This window comes from Schistocerca serialis, chromosome 2 (assembly GCF_023864345.2).
Source record: "Schistocerca serialis cubense isolate TAMUIC-IGC-003099 chromosome 2, iqSchSeri2.2, whole genome shotgun sequence".
Lineage (NCBI taxonomy): Eukaryota > Metazoa > Arthropoda > Insecta > Orthoptera > Acrididae > Schistocerca > Schistocerca serialis.
The window spans coordinates 684,133,061-684,153,348 of record NC_064639.1 but is presented as its reverse complement, the minus strand read 5'-3'; the positions used below and the strand labels follow the sequence as shown (position 1 = coordinate 684,153,348).

Below are 20,288 nucleotides of genomic sequence, written 5' to 3'. Positions count from 1 at the left end.
TGGTGTACGGCCAGTGTAGGAGATCGCTCCCCACACCATGATGCCGGGTGTTGGCCCTGTGTGCCTCGGTCGTATGCAGTCCTGATTGTGGCGCTCACCTGCACGGTGCCAAACACGCATACGACCATCATTGGCACCAAGGCAGAAGCGACTGTCATCGCTGAAGACGACACGTCTCCATTCGTCCCTCCATTCACGCCTGTCGCGACACCACTGGAGGCGGGCTGCACGATGTTGGGGCGTGAGCGGAAGACGGCCTAACGGTGTGCGGGACCGTAGCCCAGCTTCATGGAGACGGTTGCGAATGGTCCTCGCCGATACCCCAGGAGCAACAGTGTCCCTAATTTGCTGGGAAGTGGCGGTGCGGTCCCCTACGGCACTGCGTAGGATCCTACGGTCTTGGCGTGCATCCGTGCGTCGTTGCGGTCCGGTCCCAGGTCGACGGGCACGTGCACCTTCCGCCGACCACTGGCGACAACATCGATGTACTGTGGAGACCTCACGCCCCACGTGTTGAGCAATTCGGCGGTACGTCCACCCGGCCTCCCGCATGCCCACTATACGCCCTCGCTCAAAGTCCGTCAACTGCACATACGGTTCACGTCCACGCTGTCGCGGCATGCTACCAGTGTTAAAGACTGCGATGGAGCTCCGTATGCCACGGCAAACTGGCTGACACTGACGGCGGCGGTGCACAAATGCTGCGCAGCTAGCGCCATTCGACGGCCAACACCGCGGTTCCTGGTGTGTCCGCTGTGCCGTGCGTGTGATCATTGCTTGTACAGCCCTCTCGCAGTGTCCGGAGCAAGTATGGTGGGTCTGACACACCGGTGTCAATGTGTTCTTTTTTCCATTTCCAGGAGTGTACAATTCCAACGCATCCATACTATTGCATGCCATGGAAAGAATGCAGGACTAGACGGCAAGGAGAGAGATCGTCCCCCCAATACCTGGTCTGTACCAAGATTGATGCGGACATCTTTTTGGCCAGGAACCCCTTCTGTTTTGTTGAACACATTGGAGACAAATATGGGAAAGGTTGATCCATCTCTAAGATGAGGAGCAGTTCCCACCCGATTAAAACGCCATCTGCCCAGTCACAGGAGCTGCTCTCTTGCGAAAAAAATGGTTCAAATGGCTCTGAGCACTATGGGACTTAACATCTGAGGTCATCAGTCCCCTAGAACTTAGAACTACTTAAACCTAACTATCCTAAGGACATCACACACATCCATGCTCGAGGCAGGATTCGAACCTGCGACCGTAGCGGTCACGCGGTTCCATACAGAAGCACCTAGAACCGCTCGGCCACACCGGCCGGCTCTTGCGAAAAGTTGGGTGATATTCCCGTGATTGTCACTATCCCAGGGACTCTCAATACGGTCGAGGGCGTCATCTTTCACCGCAGTCTTCTTTTGCAACCTCACAGTGAGCTGCAGGTCAGCTTGAAGTGATGGGTGTGCCCTTCATCCGTTGTGTCCATAGAAGACCAAGGGAAAACAGAGGCTACTGGGACGTTCATCTTGGCTTTCAAAGGTGATATGTCTTCTGAGAAGGTCAGAGTAATAACCTACCGATGTGACATGAAACCCAATGTTTCTCCCCTTTTGAGATGCTTCAGGTGTATGAAGTTCAGACATATGTCTTCCCATTGCACTGCTACCCCTGTCTGCAGGGATTGTAGACGTCTGTTGCACATGATCATTCCTTGTGCCCCTCCTCCCATCTATGGTAACTGCGATGAGCTCCACTCTCCTGCGTATCTGCAGCTGAGAACTACCACCCCATCTTCGGTCTCATAAAACAGCAGGTGGAGCGAATGCGCTTATCTTTTACTACCCACCACCTGGAGCCATATAATGCTCCAGTCAGTGAACAGGAACTCTTCAATGCCCTAACCCATTGTCCTCATACCGCCCCAAGGTCAGACTGCATCCACAACCAGGTGCTGAAATATGTCATAGGGGATTTTAGGTCTCAGATCCTTGCCCTCTTTAATCGAATCTCGGCTGAGTTCCCATCTCAGTAGCGAGAAAGCGCGATAGTTCCTGTAGTGAAACCCGGTAAGAACCCTCTCGAGATTGACAGTTATCGCCCAATCAGCCTTACCGACATTTCCTGCAAGTTGATCGAATGCATGGTAAGAAAGCGCCTATGTTGGCTCCTTGAGACTCGGGGTCTTTTAGCTGCATCTTAGGGTGGTTTTCACAAAAACTTCTCCAGAGCTGATAATTTGGTTCACAAGGAGTCCACCTTCCAGATGGCCTTTGTAGGATTTCATCGCTGTCTCTTTCGACCTACAGAATACTTACGAGACGACATGGCGTCGCAGCATCATTACTATATTACTTGAAATGTGTCTCTGAGGTCCACTCCCAAATTTTGTCAAAAGCTTCTTGAGACCTGAGTTTCTCCTGGCGTATACAATTTTCAAACAACGTACGGGAATTCAGCGAGATAGTATTTTCAGCGACCACCGATATTTCGGCTGGAGTACACCCCGTCACTTTCAAAGAACAAACTGCAACGGACAAGCGATGTACAAGCAAATTTAAAACCTCGGTTCATGAAGTAATTCAGGAAAGATAGCACACACACACACTGTACACTAGTGCCACGAAAGATGACCAAAGTCAGAGGTATCGATAATGAAAGACTACGAAGCAGCAGCTGTGGCAACATTGACTCTGTCCCACTGTTTTTTGAGAAGAGAGAGAACACGATTCCAAGTAGAGTTTAAACAAAAACCTCCATCCCTGTTTAAAGGTTGCTCGCTAATTTAATCTCAACAGTGCATTTTCAGCTTCTCGCGGCTCAATGAACAGTCCATTAAATTCCGGGCAAGCAGCCGTGCAAATAAAATTTCCTCCACTGATATTTCGGCCACGTATCGTCCGGCCATCCTCAAAGTGAGTCACAAGACTGACGACAAGATGCCAAGCGCGGCCCTATATGCTCTACCGCTGCAGTACTGCGCATGCGGGTCACAGATGATGGTCGGCGGCAAAGAAATGCGCTGACACATGCGCCGCCTGTGGCGAAGGCGTACAGGCATTCGATTCACTTATCGATGTGTGATCGTCCGCGGTGACACCATGACGATTTCTCTGCTGTTTAATTACCCCAAGAGCCGGATTCCATACTTTGTCCAAATTAAAACAATTATCGCTATTTATTAAATTATTAGCTAATCTAATTTCTATAGCTTTCTTGGAGAGATATTCCCAAAAGGAAGAGATGGATGTCAATATCTTCACATCACTGTAATTCGTGGAATGTCGTGTATCAATACAATGTTCGGCCACAGCTAACTCGTCTGGCTGTAATAATCGTGTGTGTCTTCGATGCTCCACACATCTCTCATGAACGGTGCGTGTTGTTTGACCTATGTACGACTTCTCACAATTCCCGCAAAGAATGTGATACACACCAGCTTTACGAAGCTGTAAATCGTCCTTCACAGAGCCGAGTAAAGCTGCAATCTTCGTGGGGGGCTGGAAGATCACCTTGGCACAGTGTTCCTCAAGAATGCGGCCTATCTTCGAGGAAAGAGCACCCACATAGAGTAAAAACACACTAGATATGAAGGAATAACTATCTTCTTCCCCATCATATACCTGCATTCTAGGTTTTTCAGTGAATTCTCTATGTATTTGTTGCGGAGAAAATCCATTCGTTTTGAAAATTCTCTTGAGGTATGTGAGCTCTTCTTGCAAATTATCTTTATCGGATATACAGTGCTCCCTATGCGCTAAGGTCTTAAGGACACCCGTGGTCTGTGAAGGGTGATGGCAGCTACTGGCATGTAGATATAGATTTGTTTGTTTTGGTTTTCTATATACGGCATGTCCTAATGTGCCATCAACTTTACGGCGAACGACAAAATCCAAAAAGTGGAGGCAGCCGTCTTTTTCTACTTCCATAGTAAATTTGATACTAGCAAGGATAAAATTCAAATGCTCAAGAAATCGATGTAATTCACCCACCCCGTGCGGCCATACCACAAATGTGTCTTCCACATACTTCCAGAAGACCGTTGGTTAAAACTTTTCTGAGTTCAGTGCTTTGTCCTCCAAGTCTTCCATGAATAAATTAGCTACCAGAGGGGAAACAGTACTTCCCATAGCAACGCCATAATTCTGCTCATAAAATTGACCATTAAACTGAAAATAAGATGATAAAAGCACATGTTGAAATAAGGCCGTAATGTTCTTATCAAAATGTTGTCCGATAAGAAATAAAGAGTCCTTTAAAGGTACCTTGGTGTATAATGATACCACGTCAAAAACACTCTTTATCTGTTGAAATTGTTGAGACTAAATTAGCGAGCAACCTTGTAAACAGGGATGGAGGTTTTTAGTTAAACTCTGCTTGGAATCCTGCTCTATCTCTTGCAAAAAAAACAGTGGGACACCTCACCTTCTACTTCGTAGTCTTTCACTATCGATACCTCTTACTTTGGTCAAGTTTGGTGGCACTAGTGTTCTATGTGTGGGTGTGTTATCTTTGCCGGTCGTTGTGACCGAGCTGTTCTAGGCGCTTCAGTCCGGAACCGTGCTACTGCTGCGGTCGCAGGCTCGAATCCTGCCTCGGACATGGATTTGTGTGATATCCTTAGGTTAGTTAGGTTTAAGTAATTCTAACTCTAGAGGACTGATGACTCAGATGTTAAGTCCCATAGTGCTTAGAGCCATTTGAATCATTTGTAATCTTTCCTGAACTACTCCAAGAACCGAGGTCTTAAAATTGCTTGTACATCAATTGTCCGTTGCAGTTTGTGCCTTGAAAATAACGGGGTGTCCTCCGGCCGAAATATCGGCGGTCGCTGTAGATATGACCTGGCTTAATTCCCGTACGATGTTTTTAAATTTGTTTGCGCCAGGAGAAACTCAGTTCTCACATTGTTTACTTTTACGGGTAGGAAATTTATCGTTGATTACGAAAGTTGGATAGGCTTCGTAGCGGTCGGCTTAAACTGCAAAGTGCTTTGTTGTTTTTATTGGGGTGTCGTGAGTAAAATCTTGTCCCAACATTTACCAAGGTTGTGCACCATATTAATTCTCCTGCCGCTAGTCGCATCAAGCAATGTGCTGGCTTGGCTCTTATGTGTGAAAGGATTCGTTTTATTCGTCGATGTTTGGATTCTATTTCCAAAGAATTGTTTCCTTTTCGTTAAATAGTTGCTTTGATTCCACTTGGAATTGGTTGGACGGTGTCTCATGGACTCAAGTTGCGTGGGAATATAATTCAGTTGCTGCTCGGCATTCGACAAAATATTAACGTTTCCATCGCTCAGAGTCTGATTTTATATCTCGACGTTCTGTGTTAAATCTTACAGAGAAATCTTTACACGACGCAACCTATCTGTGCCAGGGAAGGATTTATATTTTGCACCCACACTGAAGAGTTTGCCGGTAGTTGATTTTATTAGTTCAGTTGAACAGGCAGTTTGCAAACTACCTCCTGGCGCTGCACAGGAGGTTATGAGGGGTGCAACAAGTGTGTTGACTAGGGCTCGTCCACCCAAGAGTAATGTAACAGCAGCAGAGAGGGCTGCTTTACGTTCTCTCAAAGTTGATTCTGACACTCTTATTGTACCTGCGGACGAGGGCAATGCCACTGTTGCTTTAAACAAACTGGATTATGTACAAAAGATGTAATGTTTATTATCTAACTCAGCGTATCTCAGGATCGATGCTGACCGGCGAAAAGTGTTGACAGAAAGACCAACAGCCTTCTGGAGAAAAGTGGTTTATCGCAGGACACTATCAAGAGTCTTAAAACCTCTACTGCTGTTCCCCCTATGGTATATGGCCTTCCGAAGGTACACAAGAAACGGGTTCCTTTCCATCCTATAGCGAACAATACCGGCGCTCCAACATATCGTGTAGCCAAGCATCTTGATTCTCTGTTGAGACCACAAGTTGGTCGGTGTGAACATCGTATCAGAAACTCAGCTGATTTCCTACGTCTTTTGGAGGGAATGCGGTTGAATGACTCTGATATTTTAGTAAGTTTCGATGTGGTCTCTTTCTTCACTTGTGTTCCTCAGTAAGCTTTGTTGCGATTAACTGACGTTAGTTTGGTGTTGAATTAACTAATCTCTTTCGACATGTGTTGACACCCACTTACTTTTTATTTAATGACCAGTATTACGAGGAGACAGATGGAGTTACGATGGGTAGCCCGTTGTCTCGTGTGACTGCAAATTTGTTTATGGAAGACTTCGAGGAACGTGAATTGAAGTTGGCGCCTTTGAAACCCGTCTATTTCTTCACATATGTTAATGATATTTTTGTTGTTTGGCCCCATGGTTGGGAGAATCTGAATGTCTTTTTAGAACATCTGAACTAGATCCACCCGAACATTCATTTTACTATGTAGTTGGAAGAGGTTGGTTGCCTTCCCTTTCTAGATGTTTTGGTTAGTAGGAAGTTTAATGGATCATTGGGACATGCAGTCTACCGGAAACGTACTCACACTGGCTTGTATTTACAGGCTGATAGTTGTCACCATCTGGCTCAGGGTGAAGGGGTGCTTCATACTTTGGTACACAGGGCACATATCTTTTCCGACACTAAAACTTTGCCAGCTGAACTGTCCCATGTTGAAGATACATTTCGACACAATGGCTACAGTAAAAGACAGATTCAACGTGCTTTGCGCTATCGACCAACCGTGCATCGGGTGACTGATGATAATACTGACACCTAAGTTTACTGCCTTTTTGCCTTACGCAGGAAGCACTTCCAACAAGATCGCTCGGATTTTATGGAAATACGACGTGAAACGTGTTTTCCGACCTTCACCTAAAATTAGACGTTTTTGGGTTATGTTAAGGATGATCTTCGATTGCATAAGGCGGGTGTATATCACATTCCTTGTAGCTATGGCATGGCATACATTGGTCAGACTATCAGGACCGTGGAGTACCGGCACACGTGATTACTGCAGCCAAGTAGATCTGCTATTGCCGAACGTTGTTTGTATACTGGTCACCCTCCCTTATATAACAACACCGAGATATTGGCATGCACGTCCAGCTATTCAACCTATCGAGATTAAATTAGCGAGCAACCTTTTAAACAGGGATGGAAGTTTTTATTCTAACTCTGTTTGGAATCCTGCACTCTCTCTTGTCAAAAAAACAGAGGGACAGAGTTAATGTAACCTCATCTGTTACTTCGTAGTCTTTCACTGTCGATACCTCTGACTTTGGTCATCTTTGGTGGCGTCAGTGTTCAGTGTGTGTGTGTTATCTTTCCTGAATTACTCCAAGAACCGAGGTTTTAAATTTGCTTGTACATCGCTTGTCCGTTGCAGTTTGTGCCTTGAAAATGGCGAGGTGTACTCCCGCTGAAATATCGGCGGTCTCTGTAAATATTACCTGGCTGAATTCCCTTAAGTTGTTTGAAAGAACGTCTTGTCGCACTTTGCATTCCGGAATCAAGTGCATGCTTCACTCATTACATCCCATGCCCAAGAGAACGGAATCCTGCAGGGCCCTGTACACAGCGTCCCCTTCTTTTTGGTGGTCATCAATGATCTCGAGGGGGTTGTCTTTCGCATCTCCCTCTTTATATCCGACGATTTTTGCTTTCATTATTGCTTCTCTAGTATGGATGTTGCTGACTGTCGCCTATATGGCGCCGTACGAAAGACGCAGTCATAAGTTCTCACCCATGGCTTTCGGTTTTCAGTCACAAAGACTCCTACTATGCACATCTGTCGCCATGGTATTGCTCACCCACTCCCAGAGATTTATCTAGACCAGGGCCGGCCAGAAATTCTGAACGCGTGCGGTGCTCTTGCACATGTGCAACGTCCGGGTCACAGCGTGCACGCCGCAGTCGTCAGCGTTCATGTAGTGCATGTTTCTACGCACAGATGTCGCTCCTCTGTTACACAAAGTGCGTTATCGATACCTCGTATGTATATCACAACCTGGGCTGTATCTGTAAGATCTGTTGCTTCATGGAGTGCAACAGAGAAAGCAACAAAGTATTTAGCCTTATTTATTAGCTGCCTGTGCAGATCACCGGCCATAGCACTGATACGTCTTGTTACTGTTTGTTTGGATAGACTTATTCCTTGAAACCTGCTAACGTTCGTGGGACACACAAGTTCTGCAGCATCAATCAGACACCCTTTCACAAACTGCCCTTCAGAAAAGGGTTTCCCAGATTGTGTAATTCTTAATGCGATTTTAAAACTTGCTCGCAGTGAAGATTTAGTGTGGTTGTCATACTGGAAAATTGAAAACAGTACATCGTACAGCGTACAGTAAAACAGACATAAATATAACACAAGAAACTGAGAGTTCAAGAAGTATCAGTTACTCTGACGTACAGTAAAATCGAGTTGATGCGTCTCATCCGTTTTCTAAAGGACATTTAATTTTGCTTGCCGTTCTTCACTGTTGAGTACACTACACTCGTCTTTGTGATATGTATTGTAATGACTTTCAATTGGAAACTTACGCTGGACGCCTATTATTCGGCGGGACAGCAAACACTGTGCGTTTTCTCCAACGGCTACAAGAAAGAATTGCCGTTCCCAGTCATTTTTAAACGACTGAGAACATAGATCTCCCGTCCGTTGCTTTTCCACAGTACTTGCCATTTCTCAGTACTTCTCTGTTAAGGTTACGGTCACCAGGGGTAAACGAGACTGGATATGTTGCGTTCTTGCTTTCACCACAGGGAAGTGGAGCCGCCGCCGTTCATTTAGGACACACGTCTAATAACAGATGTCGCTGTCGCTCGCTGTCGCACACGTGCGCACATGTGCAGCACTTCTGCACGTCTGCACACTGTGCAGCGTTTGGCCGACCCTGATCTAGACGATCAGTTGCGTCTTTTAGTTGAGACGCACCGTTTTTGGGACTGGTCTTTGATTCTTGGCTGATGTGACTTCCTCACCTACGCCAACTTAAGTGAAAGTGCTGGCTACACGTCAATACACTTCATACACTTCATTGCCTCAGTAGCTGGGGTGCAAATAGCACCACCCTTTTGTTCTCTACCGCCCTGATTATGTCCCGTCTTGGATATGAGAGTTTTGCATATGGTTCAGCATCACCCGCAGCATTGCGGATATGGGACCCACTTTGTTATTGTGAGATCCGAGATGCGACAGGAACCTTCAGAACCGGTCCTGTGAAAAGCCTACTAGTCGAGGCAGGAGTCCCTTCATTACCTGTCAGACGGCAACAGCAGGTGCTGAATTACGCTATATGCATTCGTAGCTTCGCTGAACATCCCAACCACCGTTTCCTTTTCCCTAGAAGGGAGCTCCATCCACAACAGCGACACAGAACAGTGCGTCTCTTCGGAATTGTAACTCCCTCCACTGTCACCTCTGGCCAGGAAGACATTGCAACTGCCCCCATGGCTTATGCTCGATCTTGGATGTGTCACAAAGTTTCCTTGGGTCCAAAAGATTCTGTTGACCTCACGATTTTTCGCCGTCTGTTCTTGCCTGTCCTTGAGGTGTATTTGCTTTCGGAAGTGGTATTCACCAGTGGCTTAACAGTCGGCGGACGAACAGGCTTCACATACACACATGCGCAGTGCAGTGAACTTCACTCTCATATGGCGGCAGTATTTTCACATTTGAACTGATGGACATTAAATTGACCTTTAGCCATGTTCGTTCTTGCACTGGCAAGAGTATCCTAATCTGTAATGACTCCCTTGGCAGCCTTCAGGCTACAGACCAGTGCTACTCTCTTCACCCAATTGTTATGGCTATCCAGGATCTTGCCACTGATCTCCGTCAAGCTGGATAGCCACTCGTTTTCGTTTGGATCCTCTGTCATGTTGGGATTTTGGGAAATGAACGAGTTGAATGGTTGGCCAAGATGGCAACCAGAATGCCGATTCTGGAAACGGGGGTCCCAGAAACAGACCTGTGATCGTTTATAGCCATCGATTGGTGGAATTCTGTGACTCAGAATGGTCTGTTCTGATACCCCAAAACAAACTGAGGACAATTAAGGAGACGACAACCGTGTAGCTGTCTTCCCTGCAGGCTTCTCGCAGCTAATCCACCATCCTCTGGCGACTCCATATTGGCCTTATTTAGCTGACCCTTTGGCCACATTCTTCAACATGAGGATTCCCCTCATTTCCGATGCAGAGCCCACCTGACGATGGCTCACTTACTCATAGACTGCCAAAATTTTGGCTGCTTTTGGGCGTCATCTTAATCTTCCTGACATGCTACCTCTGCCAAAGACCAAGTGTATGAGTAGTATATAAAGCTATGTCATATTTTCTTGTTTCTTTGCATATGCCCATCTGCCGATACATATGAATCGATAACACTTGCAGCTTGCCTCTCCTACTCGTCATCGACTATTCCTCACAGTTGTACATCGTTCCTACGAAGGGTGGTCATAAAGCTTTAATTATCACCTCGAAAAAATCAAGCTGCGACCGTGGGACTTAGTGTTGGTTCTTCTCTACGTGGTCCCCCTTTTGTACGACACATTTTTACCACCTATGGATTCCTTGGCAGAGAGATTATTTCTATAGGTCGTCCCAGAAATGTCTCGACAAAAATTCGAGGGGTTGCAGAGTGTGTCTTGAAGAACAAATACAGGGCAGAAACATCTGTCCAGAAACGTCATCCAACGACGTTACAGAGTGGTGAAGTTATAGGCGATAGCACCTGCCATAGGCCACTTCTCCGGCAGCAAATGTGACTTTGTACGCTGACAGAACATAAGACAAAAATGGTTCAAATGGCTCTGAGCACTATGGGACTTAACTTCTGAGGTCATCAGTCCCCTAGAAATTAGAACTACTTAAACCTTAGCGGTCGCGCGGTTCCAGACTGTAGCGCCTAGAAACGCTCGGCCACTCCGGCCGGCGAACGTAAGTCGAACGTCTCGCAATGTTGTTTGTTGTTCAGTGATCACGACTGACTGCCACGATGGCCGGTGAAGAAGGAGCTAGTTGTGCACAGAAAGACTTCTCTCCTACGAATGCGATGATGTATTGTCTCAGTGGACGACGGTTTTGGACACAGGTTTCCATTCGCAGTTTATTATTTTCCTCGACCCTCTAAAATCTCCAACGTTTTTGTTATACAGGAGAAAATTAACTGTATATGGAAATCCATGGCCGGCCGGAGTGGCCGAGCGGTTAAAGGCGCTACAGTCTGGAACCGCACGACCGCTACGGTCGCAGGTTCGAATCCTGCCTCGGGCATGGATGTGTGTGATGTCCTTAGGTTAGTTAGGTTTAAGTAGTTCTAAGTTCTAGGGGACTTATGACCACGGCAGTTGAGTCCCATAGTGCTCAGAGCCATTTGAACCATTTGTTGGAAATCCATGTTCGAAGACTTCATCCAGAAAGACAACAGAGTAACAAATTCATACAGGAATACAGGACAAGGCCTGTTTACGCAGCAACAAGATCCATCTTCTTCACTTTCGATCGTGCCAATCAGACGTGATCACTGAATAGCAAACGATATTCAGAGACGTTCTGGCTATGGTTCTTGAGCCTATAAAGTCTGGTTTGCTGCTGAAGGTGTGGTCTAGCGACAGGTGTCAGCTCACATAACTTCGACGCTTTTTAGCGTCGTGGGATGACGTTTCCAGACAAGGGTTCCTGTTATCAATTTGTTCCTCAAGACACCCTCTCCAAATCCCTGAAGTTTGTTGGAACATCTCTGGAACACCTTCTAGAAGTCTGCATTTTGCCTGTTCTGGAAACGTTCCTCAAAAATCACCTCGTCGCCATTCTGGAAATGCCTGCCGAGCAATAATTTCTTCATCTGAGGTAAGAGGAGGAAATTACCGGGTGTCAAGTCAGGAGAATATGTGGAATGAGGCAAGCTTCCTGCGATGTGCCGTCTTGACAGACTCTGGTAGTACGTTCATGTGACAGTTTGCTGCTTATTAACGTAATCTGTTAGCACCACACCATGGCAGTACCAAAATATGTTCAGCTTCACTTTGCCTGATGATGGTTGAAACTTCGCGTTATTCGGTGGTGATGAATTCACATGTTGCCCCTGGTTGCTATGCCCGCGTGTCTCTGGGGTATAGTGATACGTGCATCATTCGTCCTTGCTAATTAAGTGACTAAGGTATTCATATGGACTGGCCTGAAGCAGTTGCAACACTTGCGCTGCTACCTCGGTTCAGGAGGCGTGGATGTGAGCAGTCGCGGAAAATTAGACTTTGTCACGTTCAAAATGATATTTAAAACAGGTCTGTGACTGATTTTCAACATTTCTACTATGGCCTCGATTGTGATACGTAGATCTTCCAGCAGTAGGGTCTCAAGCTCTCTTGGGATTACTGGTCCTCCAGAGAGAGATGATCCGTCACATCGTTCTTCGTCGTTCAGTATGATCACACTGAAACTGTCTGCGCTACTAGTCATTGCGTCACATGCTGGTACACTGTGATTCAACACCGCCATCAACTGAGCATGAGTTGTTGCCGCGTAGTTCCGCTTCAAATGGAGTAAATGAATGACTGCACGGCTCTCCACTCTGTAACAGTCGGCTGCACCATTTTATTTTGACTCATCAGGCAGCGTGCTACGGTGCTGTGGTTCACGGACTTTAGTGTGTGCCAGTAGTGCCGACATGTACCTTGGAAGGCCCAACGGTACTGACCGGCCGCCGTGTCATCCTCAGCCCACAGGCGTGACTGGATGTCTTTTTTCACGGCATCAAAAGTATGGAAAGGCCTTTGGAGGGTTCGGGACTGTATGGAGGATGTGTAAGGGCTTCCAGGCGAAACTACTGCAGTGTGCTCGAAAGAACCTCGCAATATGTGGCCGGGCAACGTGATTCCGCAGGTAACTGCAAACATTTTTCTGTGAACGCATCAACGCTCTTGTTTCACAGTGGGATGAATGTATTACCAGTTACGGTGACTTATTTTGAAATAATAAACAGTTTGTTTAGCTTTATTTTAATCCGTCTCGTTTTCATTTGACTGCCCATCATACGTATCTCTCTCTCTCTTCTCAGCGATCACGCGCTGCATCAACGATCTGCTTCCACCGCCTTCTATCTCTCGCAGCCACTTTCCACCCTGCGGAAATTCCTAATGCTGTGATGTCCATCTCTATATCATCTTCCCACCTTGTACGCGGTCGGCCCAATGGTCTTGTTGCCTGGAGAGTTCCTTCGAATACCTTCTTGGCGATTCTGCTGTTTTCCATTCTGGCCACATGTCCAGCCCATTGCAGTCTCCTACTTTTTAATTTCTGGATGACAGTGGGTTGCTTCATTAACTGATAAATTTCATTGTTCTTTCGAATTCTTCATACGCCATTCTCCAACACAGGTCCCCAGATTTTTCTCATTACTATTCTTTCAAAAACATTCAGTTTTTCTCTTTCATTCTTTGTAAGCTTCCAGCTTTCTGAACCGTACAGTACTATGGGGCAGATAATAGTGTTGTATATCTTCATCTTTGTGGTGATTGACAAAGCTTTACTTTTGAGTGGGCTGATTAGTGAGTACAGACAATTTGACCATGAGACTATTCTTTCATTTATATTGATTGTTATGATATTTTTACTGTTGAAAGGTGATCCAAGGTATTTAAACTGGAGAACTTTTCTGAATGTAGAATGTTGGTCAATTTCAAAGTAAGGATTTGGGTTTATGACTCGACCTATTTCCATATATTCGGTTTTCTCTTCGTTAATCAAAAGCCCGATTTTGCTAGCACTCTGCCTGAGAGATCTGTACATGTCTTTCAGTTCTTCTACAGTTTCACTCAGCAACACTATATCATCTGCATAAGCCAGTAGTTTTACTTCACTGTGTTCGAATTGGAGAGCATTGTATATATGTAAATTACTCTCCCGAACCACTTTCTCTAATGCAAGGTTGAAGAGGACACATGAAAGATCGTCTCCCTGTCGTAAGCCTGTTTTAATTGGAAAGGTGGGGGATATGGATCCTCTTAACTTCACCGCTGCCTGGGACCCAACCATGCACAGTATCATCCTAATGATTTTACTGGGTATACTAAATTCTCGTAAGGTGTTGTAGAGGCTACTTTTGTGGATGCTGTCGTAGGCTCGCTGGAAGTCAATGAAGAGACAGTGGATGTCTTTGTTAAAATCCCAGTATTTCTCAAAGGGCTGTCGTATAGTAAACAAATTATCAGTTGTGGAGCTGTTTGTTCGAAATCCAGCCTGGTAATCTTGTTTTAGATTTTTCCAGAATGGTCACTGACAGGATTTTGTATGTTATGTTCAGCAAACTGATTCCTCGGTACTTTCCACATTTCATTCTGTTTCCTTTCTTGTGTATGGGACAAATTATTGCAGTTTTCCAATCTTCAGACAGCGTTTCAGTTTTCCAGATCATTGTGATAAGGCTATAAATTTCTTTATGTAGTTTGCTTCCGCCTTCTTTTAACATCTCTGCTGATATCTGTTCCTCGCCTGCTGCCTGGTTGTTTCTGAGCTTTTGAATGGAGTGGATCACTTCCTGTTCTGTAATTCTACATTCGTCATTATTAATGCTGTCACTCTCAGACATTGCGTAATTGAAGGTTATGTGCGGATCAGTGCAATTTAACATTTCTGAGAAACACTCTTTCCATCTTTCTAGGATACCTTCCGGCTGCGTTAGCATATTTTGATTTTTATCTTTTATGAATAGGTTTTCACGTTGATAACCTCTTTTACTTTCCTTTGTATACTGAAACAACTTCTTTGAGTTTCCGTTCCTGCTTTCCACTTCTATAGATTCTAGGACTCCAGTTAGATATTTCCTTTTCTCTGTTCGCAGAACTCTTGCTGTTTCTCTTCTAACCGCATTGAACGTCTCCCTCCTGTCCTCACTCTCCTTATTATGCAGCCATAGCATCCTGGCTTGTTTCCTCCTTTCCACTGCTCTCTGACACTTTTCGTTGAACCATTTCTGTTTCTTCGTTTTCTTTTTCTTGCCCAGTGTTTTTTCCGCTGCATCTGTTACTACAATCTTTACTCTTTCCCAAGCCTTCTCGACACTATTTTCCTCCTCAGCTTCTTGAAATGCTGTAAATCGGTTATTTATTTCAATCACATAGGCTTCTGTAACAGTCAGTTCCTTCAGTCGTTCGATGTCTAAATTAGGTTTTGGTGTGGCTTTTGGTTGTAGATACCAAATCATCTTGATTTTCATCTTTCCTACCACTAGGAAATGATCCGAGCCAATTACAGGAAATGGTAATCCAAAATATTACTCAGCAAGCTTGGAAACTGTTTGGTGGCAGCCCCATCACCAAGCTTAACCTGCGCAGCGCTCGTAACGCGGCCAGGGGATTCTATACCTACTGGCTCAAATCAACGATTTGCCTCGGATAATGGATTCAAAGGAAACGGACATAGGCTATGGAACAGGAATTAGCAAGACAGAAACAAGAAACAGAGCTTCACATTTGGGACGTGGAACGTTCGTAGTCTTAATAAACCAGCTGCAGCAGCGACTTTGATATCTGAACTAAAAACATACAAGATAGACACTGTAGCTCTACAGGAAGTTAGGTGGCTTGGAGAAGGGACACGCACGGAGGATAATTGTGTCATTTTTTACGGGGGGGAATGAAAAACATCATGCATGTGGTACTGAATTTGCTGTTAAAAACAGGATTGTTAATTGGGTTAGGGAATTTCATCCCATTAACAAATGAATGTCTAACATATCAATCAACACCAGTGGCACGATACAACACTCATAAATGTCCATGCACCGATTGAAGATTCAACTGAGGATGAGAAAGATGAATACTATGAAGAATTAGAGAGAGCAGTCGAAAGTATTCCAACAAGAAATATGAGAATTATCTTAGGGGACTTCAATGGAAAAATAGGTAAAGAGGATATGTTCATCCCCACAACAGGAAAACATAGTAAGCACTCGACCACAAACGAAAATGGATTAAAAATGATCAACTTTGCACTGTCAAAGAATATGAGAATTTGCTTGACGATGTTCCCTCACAAAGATATACACAAAGGTACATGATGCTCTCCAGATGGCAAAACAGTAAATCAGATTGACCATATTATGACAGATCAATGTTTTACTTCATTTATAAGAGATATCAGAACGTATAGAGGAGCTGAAATTGGCTCTGATCATCATACGTATGGATGCACAAAATGGACATTGTTAAATGCGGTCTGTGTACGATACGAAAAGTGTTGCCTCCATCAGTTAGTTCGTGGATCTCGGCGGAAAACCAAATATAATCTTTTTCAAAAACTGCCAAAATTGTTCCACGTTGCCATGTAGTTCGAGTTTCTTGTACAGATTCATTCATTTCGATACTGTCGAGTAATAGTGCCTGATACTTTAAAGTCTGTACATATGACGAACACTCACAAAGCGTCGCAGCACTCACCAGTTGGATCAGTGAAGCCGAGCAAGCGCAGAGCCAGCCGCTGCCCGCAGCGCGAGGAGGTGTAGTGCGCGATTCGGCCGTCGGGGAGCGCCGGTCTCGGCGGCGGCGAGTCACAGTAGGTGGCGTTGCAGACGCACACGAAGCTCGAGTAGTTGTACCAGCGCACTGCGCAGGGCTGACCTCCTTCCAATCTGATGCCGGCACCGGACGCGAACCATACTGCGACATACCACACATACTGGCTGAGATGCCCTCCACAAACAAATTACATTTCAGATTCGTACACTTTTCAGATAAAACTGTATAGAGATCTTTTCACATTTCAAACATCTATGACGTATATATGCAGTCTGAAGCGACAAATGAAAGTTGCTATCTAGGTTGGGACTCGAACCCAGGTCTCCTGCTCACTGGGCAGATATGCTAACCACTACGCCACCTTGACATAGTAGCTTTGCACAGCTGCATGGACACCCCAAGCACACCTTCGTTCTGCATCCAGACTGCTGTTCACACCTAAGCCCACTTGGTAATCCCCATAAACTCGGAGAGTGTTGCAGAAGCTCTCCAACTGCACTGGAATAGCACCTCAGCATCGAAAGAAACAGGAGAACGTGCCTGAAATTCATGCATAGGAACCTTACACATATAAAGCTATATGGTTCAAGAGATCTTCAATAAATAAACTTTGTTATGCACCATTCCACAATACAGAAACAATTTAGTTTTAAATACACGTGATAAATAGACATCAGTGATGCCAACGACCATATTGATTGCATCAGTGGTAATTGCAGACCACTTGTATCACAAACTGAAATTTATCTCACAAATAGCCGGTCGGAATGACCGTACGGTTCTAGGCACTACAGTCTGGAGCCGCGTGACCGCTACGGTCGCAGGTTCGAATCCTGCCTCGGGCATGGATGTGTGTGATCTCCTTAGGTTAGTTAGGTTTAAGTAGTTCTAAGTTCTAGGGGACTGATGACCTAAGATGTTAAGTCCCATAGTTCTCAGAGCCAAGCCATTATCTCACAAATAAAGGAAAATCCTGCAGGAATCGTAGTTCTAAAGGTTGTCTGTGTCAAAAGGGCCATCAGTGTTCATTATCCTGTCCATGCAAAGTCAGTTAGATACAGTGCACAAACTCGGGGCATGAATTGAGGAGAAAACTGTTTGTGTCCTTTTCCGAGGAACCATCACAGCATTTTCCTTAAGCTGTTTGGAGAAATCATAGAAAAACTGAAGCTCGATTACTGCATAGGAATTTACTGTATATCACATGCACCAAAGTATGAAATCTTGTCACATCTATTTAAACATACTGGAATGTCCAGGAGGGATCGAAATGAATACATGCACTCTAATCATATAAATACAGAATGATACTCTCTCAGTGTTATCTACTGTAGAGTCCTTAACTGTAGACTGTGTTTCTGATAGGTCAACTTCACATCACTTGTGGACTTCGAATTGCCAATGTGTTCCAAAGGTCCGTTTCTACACTGCTGGCCTTTTTGCCTGGGCAAGTGAACTAGACTAGATAGCAGCTGGCACCACTATGACTTGGTTACAGTCATTGTGGATGCAGCTCTGTAGCCACTGTGGTTGTAGCTATCTACTTCCAGTATGAGCCAGCTTTGACCTGGAGTATCAGATTACACTAATAAGCACACCCAGTGTCAGGTTACCCAGTTGGACTCCTTGGGCTCAACCCCCCCCCCTCCCCACACACACATACACACACACATTCTCCCCTGGGGAACTACTGTAAATTGACTAAGGTCAACCAGGGGAGTCAATGGCCCCTTCTCTCCTCTGCCTCTCCCCCTCCCCACCAGAACAATGAGGATAATCCATCTGCTCCCCACCTTAACTTTTTGTAACTGGGACACTTGTGTGGCAGTGGTTCCTCAGGAGCTGGACAGCTTAGGGAGAGAATGTTTCGATTTTTTCATAACAGTATTACATGACACCAGGAAATACTACATGTAGAAAGCTATGAAAGCTCCCTAATTTTTACACATTTTTAGTAGTTCCCTCCATTTTACGTACTTTTCACTCTTTTTATATTATATAACTGAGGTACTCTGGAGCATATGCAGAGGCTGTGTCTGTTTATTTGTAACAAATTACGTCACTCTAGGTCAATTTGTTACTAACAATTTAGTGTTATGAGGCACCAACAGACACCTCACCTATGCAGATATGCAAGTACTGTCAGTTCTTTGTATACACCATCACAGTGCAGAATTAGATATCACTATCTACCCTTCAACATGTGACCAATTTACTGGGGTTGACTGTAGCTAGAGGCGTATTTTGTAGCGATGTGCGACAGATAGTGTCTTTAGTTGGAGGTATCAAAGTTTTACTATTGCGTCACATAATCTAGTAATGTAGTGTGCTATTTCTTATATAATATCTTTGGTTAGCTCGTGCTTATAGAATTCTATGTGTCGTCACTGTTTCTACCAACGTGTTCGTTTCCAACACTTTCACGTCACCCATTGGTAATGGAAAGGTGTCTTAACAATGATATGTAAATAGGGATCAAAGCTGACAACATCATGATATCGACACAGTGCTATGCAACGTCGTGACGCGACGTCGTGACACGACAAGGTGCGACGTTGATACACATAACTCTTGTAATAGGGTGGATGCTTTGAATTGCGGAAAATACAGAAAAAATACATAAAATTGAGAGTAATTATATATCTCTTTGGGTGAGGCTTCTGTTGATGCTTCGAAATATTAAACTGTTATTAACAAATATATCTGAACTGACGTAATTTATTATTAACAAAACAGATGGCGTCTGGTCCTACGGTGTTCAGGTCTAGACTGTCCCAATTAAAAAAAAAATGACGTCGACGCAGCGTCGGGAGCAGTTTTGCATAATTGGAGAAAATAAGTAAAATTGTGGAAGACCATGTAAAAATACGAAAATGGGGGTATATTGTGCCTAGTCTCTGTTGATGCCATGTAGCACTAAGTTGTTAACAAAGTGAGTTAGAGTGACCTAATTTGTTATGAACAAATAGACACAACCCATCCCTATGCTCCAGAGTGTCTCCAGTTAAAAACAGGAAACTGGTGAAAAATACTCCAAATTGAAGAAAATATGGAAAAATACATAAATGTGAGAATACTTCCATACCTGACTGCATGTGGTCTCTGCCGATATTGTTATTAACAAATAAATATATCGTCTCCCTATGCTGTCCAGCTCCTGAGTAACCCCTGCAAGGCAAGTATCCCAGTTGCAAAAAACGAAGGTGATGAGGGTTTGGTGAGGGGAGGGAGAGAGGGGGAGAAAGGGGGATGGTAATTCTCCTGGGTGACCTTGATCAGCTCCTGGTGGTTTCCTCGGAGAGGGGGAGTAGGGGCACTAGGGAACCCAGCTGGGTAACCTGACACCAGAAGACCTTATCATTATAATCTGATACTAAAGGTCAAAGTTGGGTCGCACAAGCAGTAGATAACTTCTTGGGGTCAATGCTGATGGTGGATTTTGCTGCTGTGGGTGTGGTGCATGAATGGAACGTGGCCCATTTATAACGATTGGTCTACTACCCAAACATTTAACATGGTTCTCTCTGTATGAAACGTATCTAAAGTTCTCAACCGTGGGGTGACTAGGAAGTGTTGTATTAGTCTCCAGACTTTATTTAAACAAGTATTTGTTGTTGTTATTAATTTTGCGTTGTATGATATTATCTTATAGGTTTAAGAGTGAACTGGAGCTCCACATGGTACCTATTTTATGACCGCGCGGGATTAGCCGAGCGGTCTGAGGCGCTGCAGTCATGGACTGTGTGGATGATCCTGGAGGAGGTTCGAGTCCTCCCTCAGGCATGGGTGTGTGTGTTTGTCCTTAGGATAATTTAGGTTAAATAGTGTGTAA

General features: G+C 44.8%; 1 protein-coding gene across 2 annotated transcripts in view; it reads right to left on the bottom strand.

Annotated features, from left to right (window-relative positions):
- LOC126457810 (lysosomal acid glucosylceramidase-like) overlaps positions 1-20,288 on the bottom strand; it is a 394,424-nt gene that overhangs the window by 153,434 nt on the left and 220,702 nt on the right. Inside the window, exon 2 of one of the 2 annotated variants that reach the window (XM_050094423.1) lies at positions 16,379-16,597. The exons of the other annotated variant lie outside the window; for it this stretch is intronic. Within the exon in view, the coding sequence (XP_049950380.1) occupies positions 16,379-16,597 (219 nt within the window). The remainder of the gene's footprint in view (positions 1-16,378; positions 16,598-20,288) is intronic. 2 annotated transcript variants of the gene reach the window in all.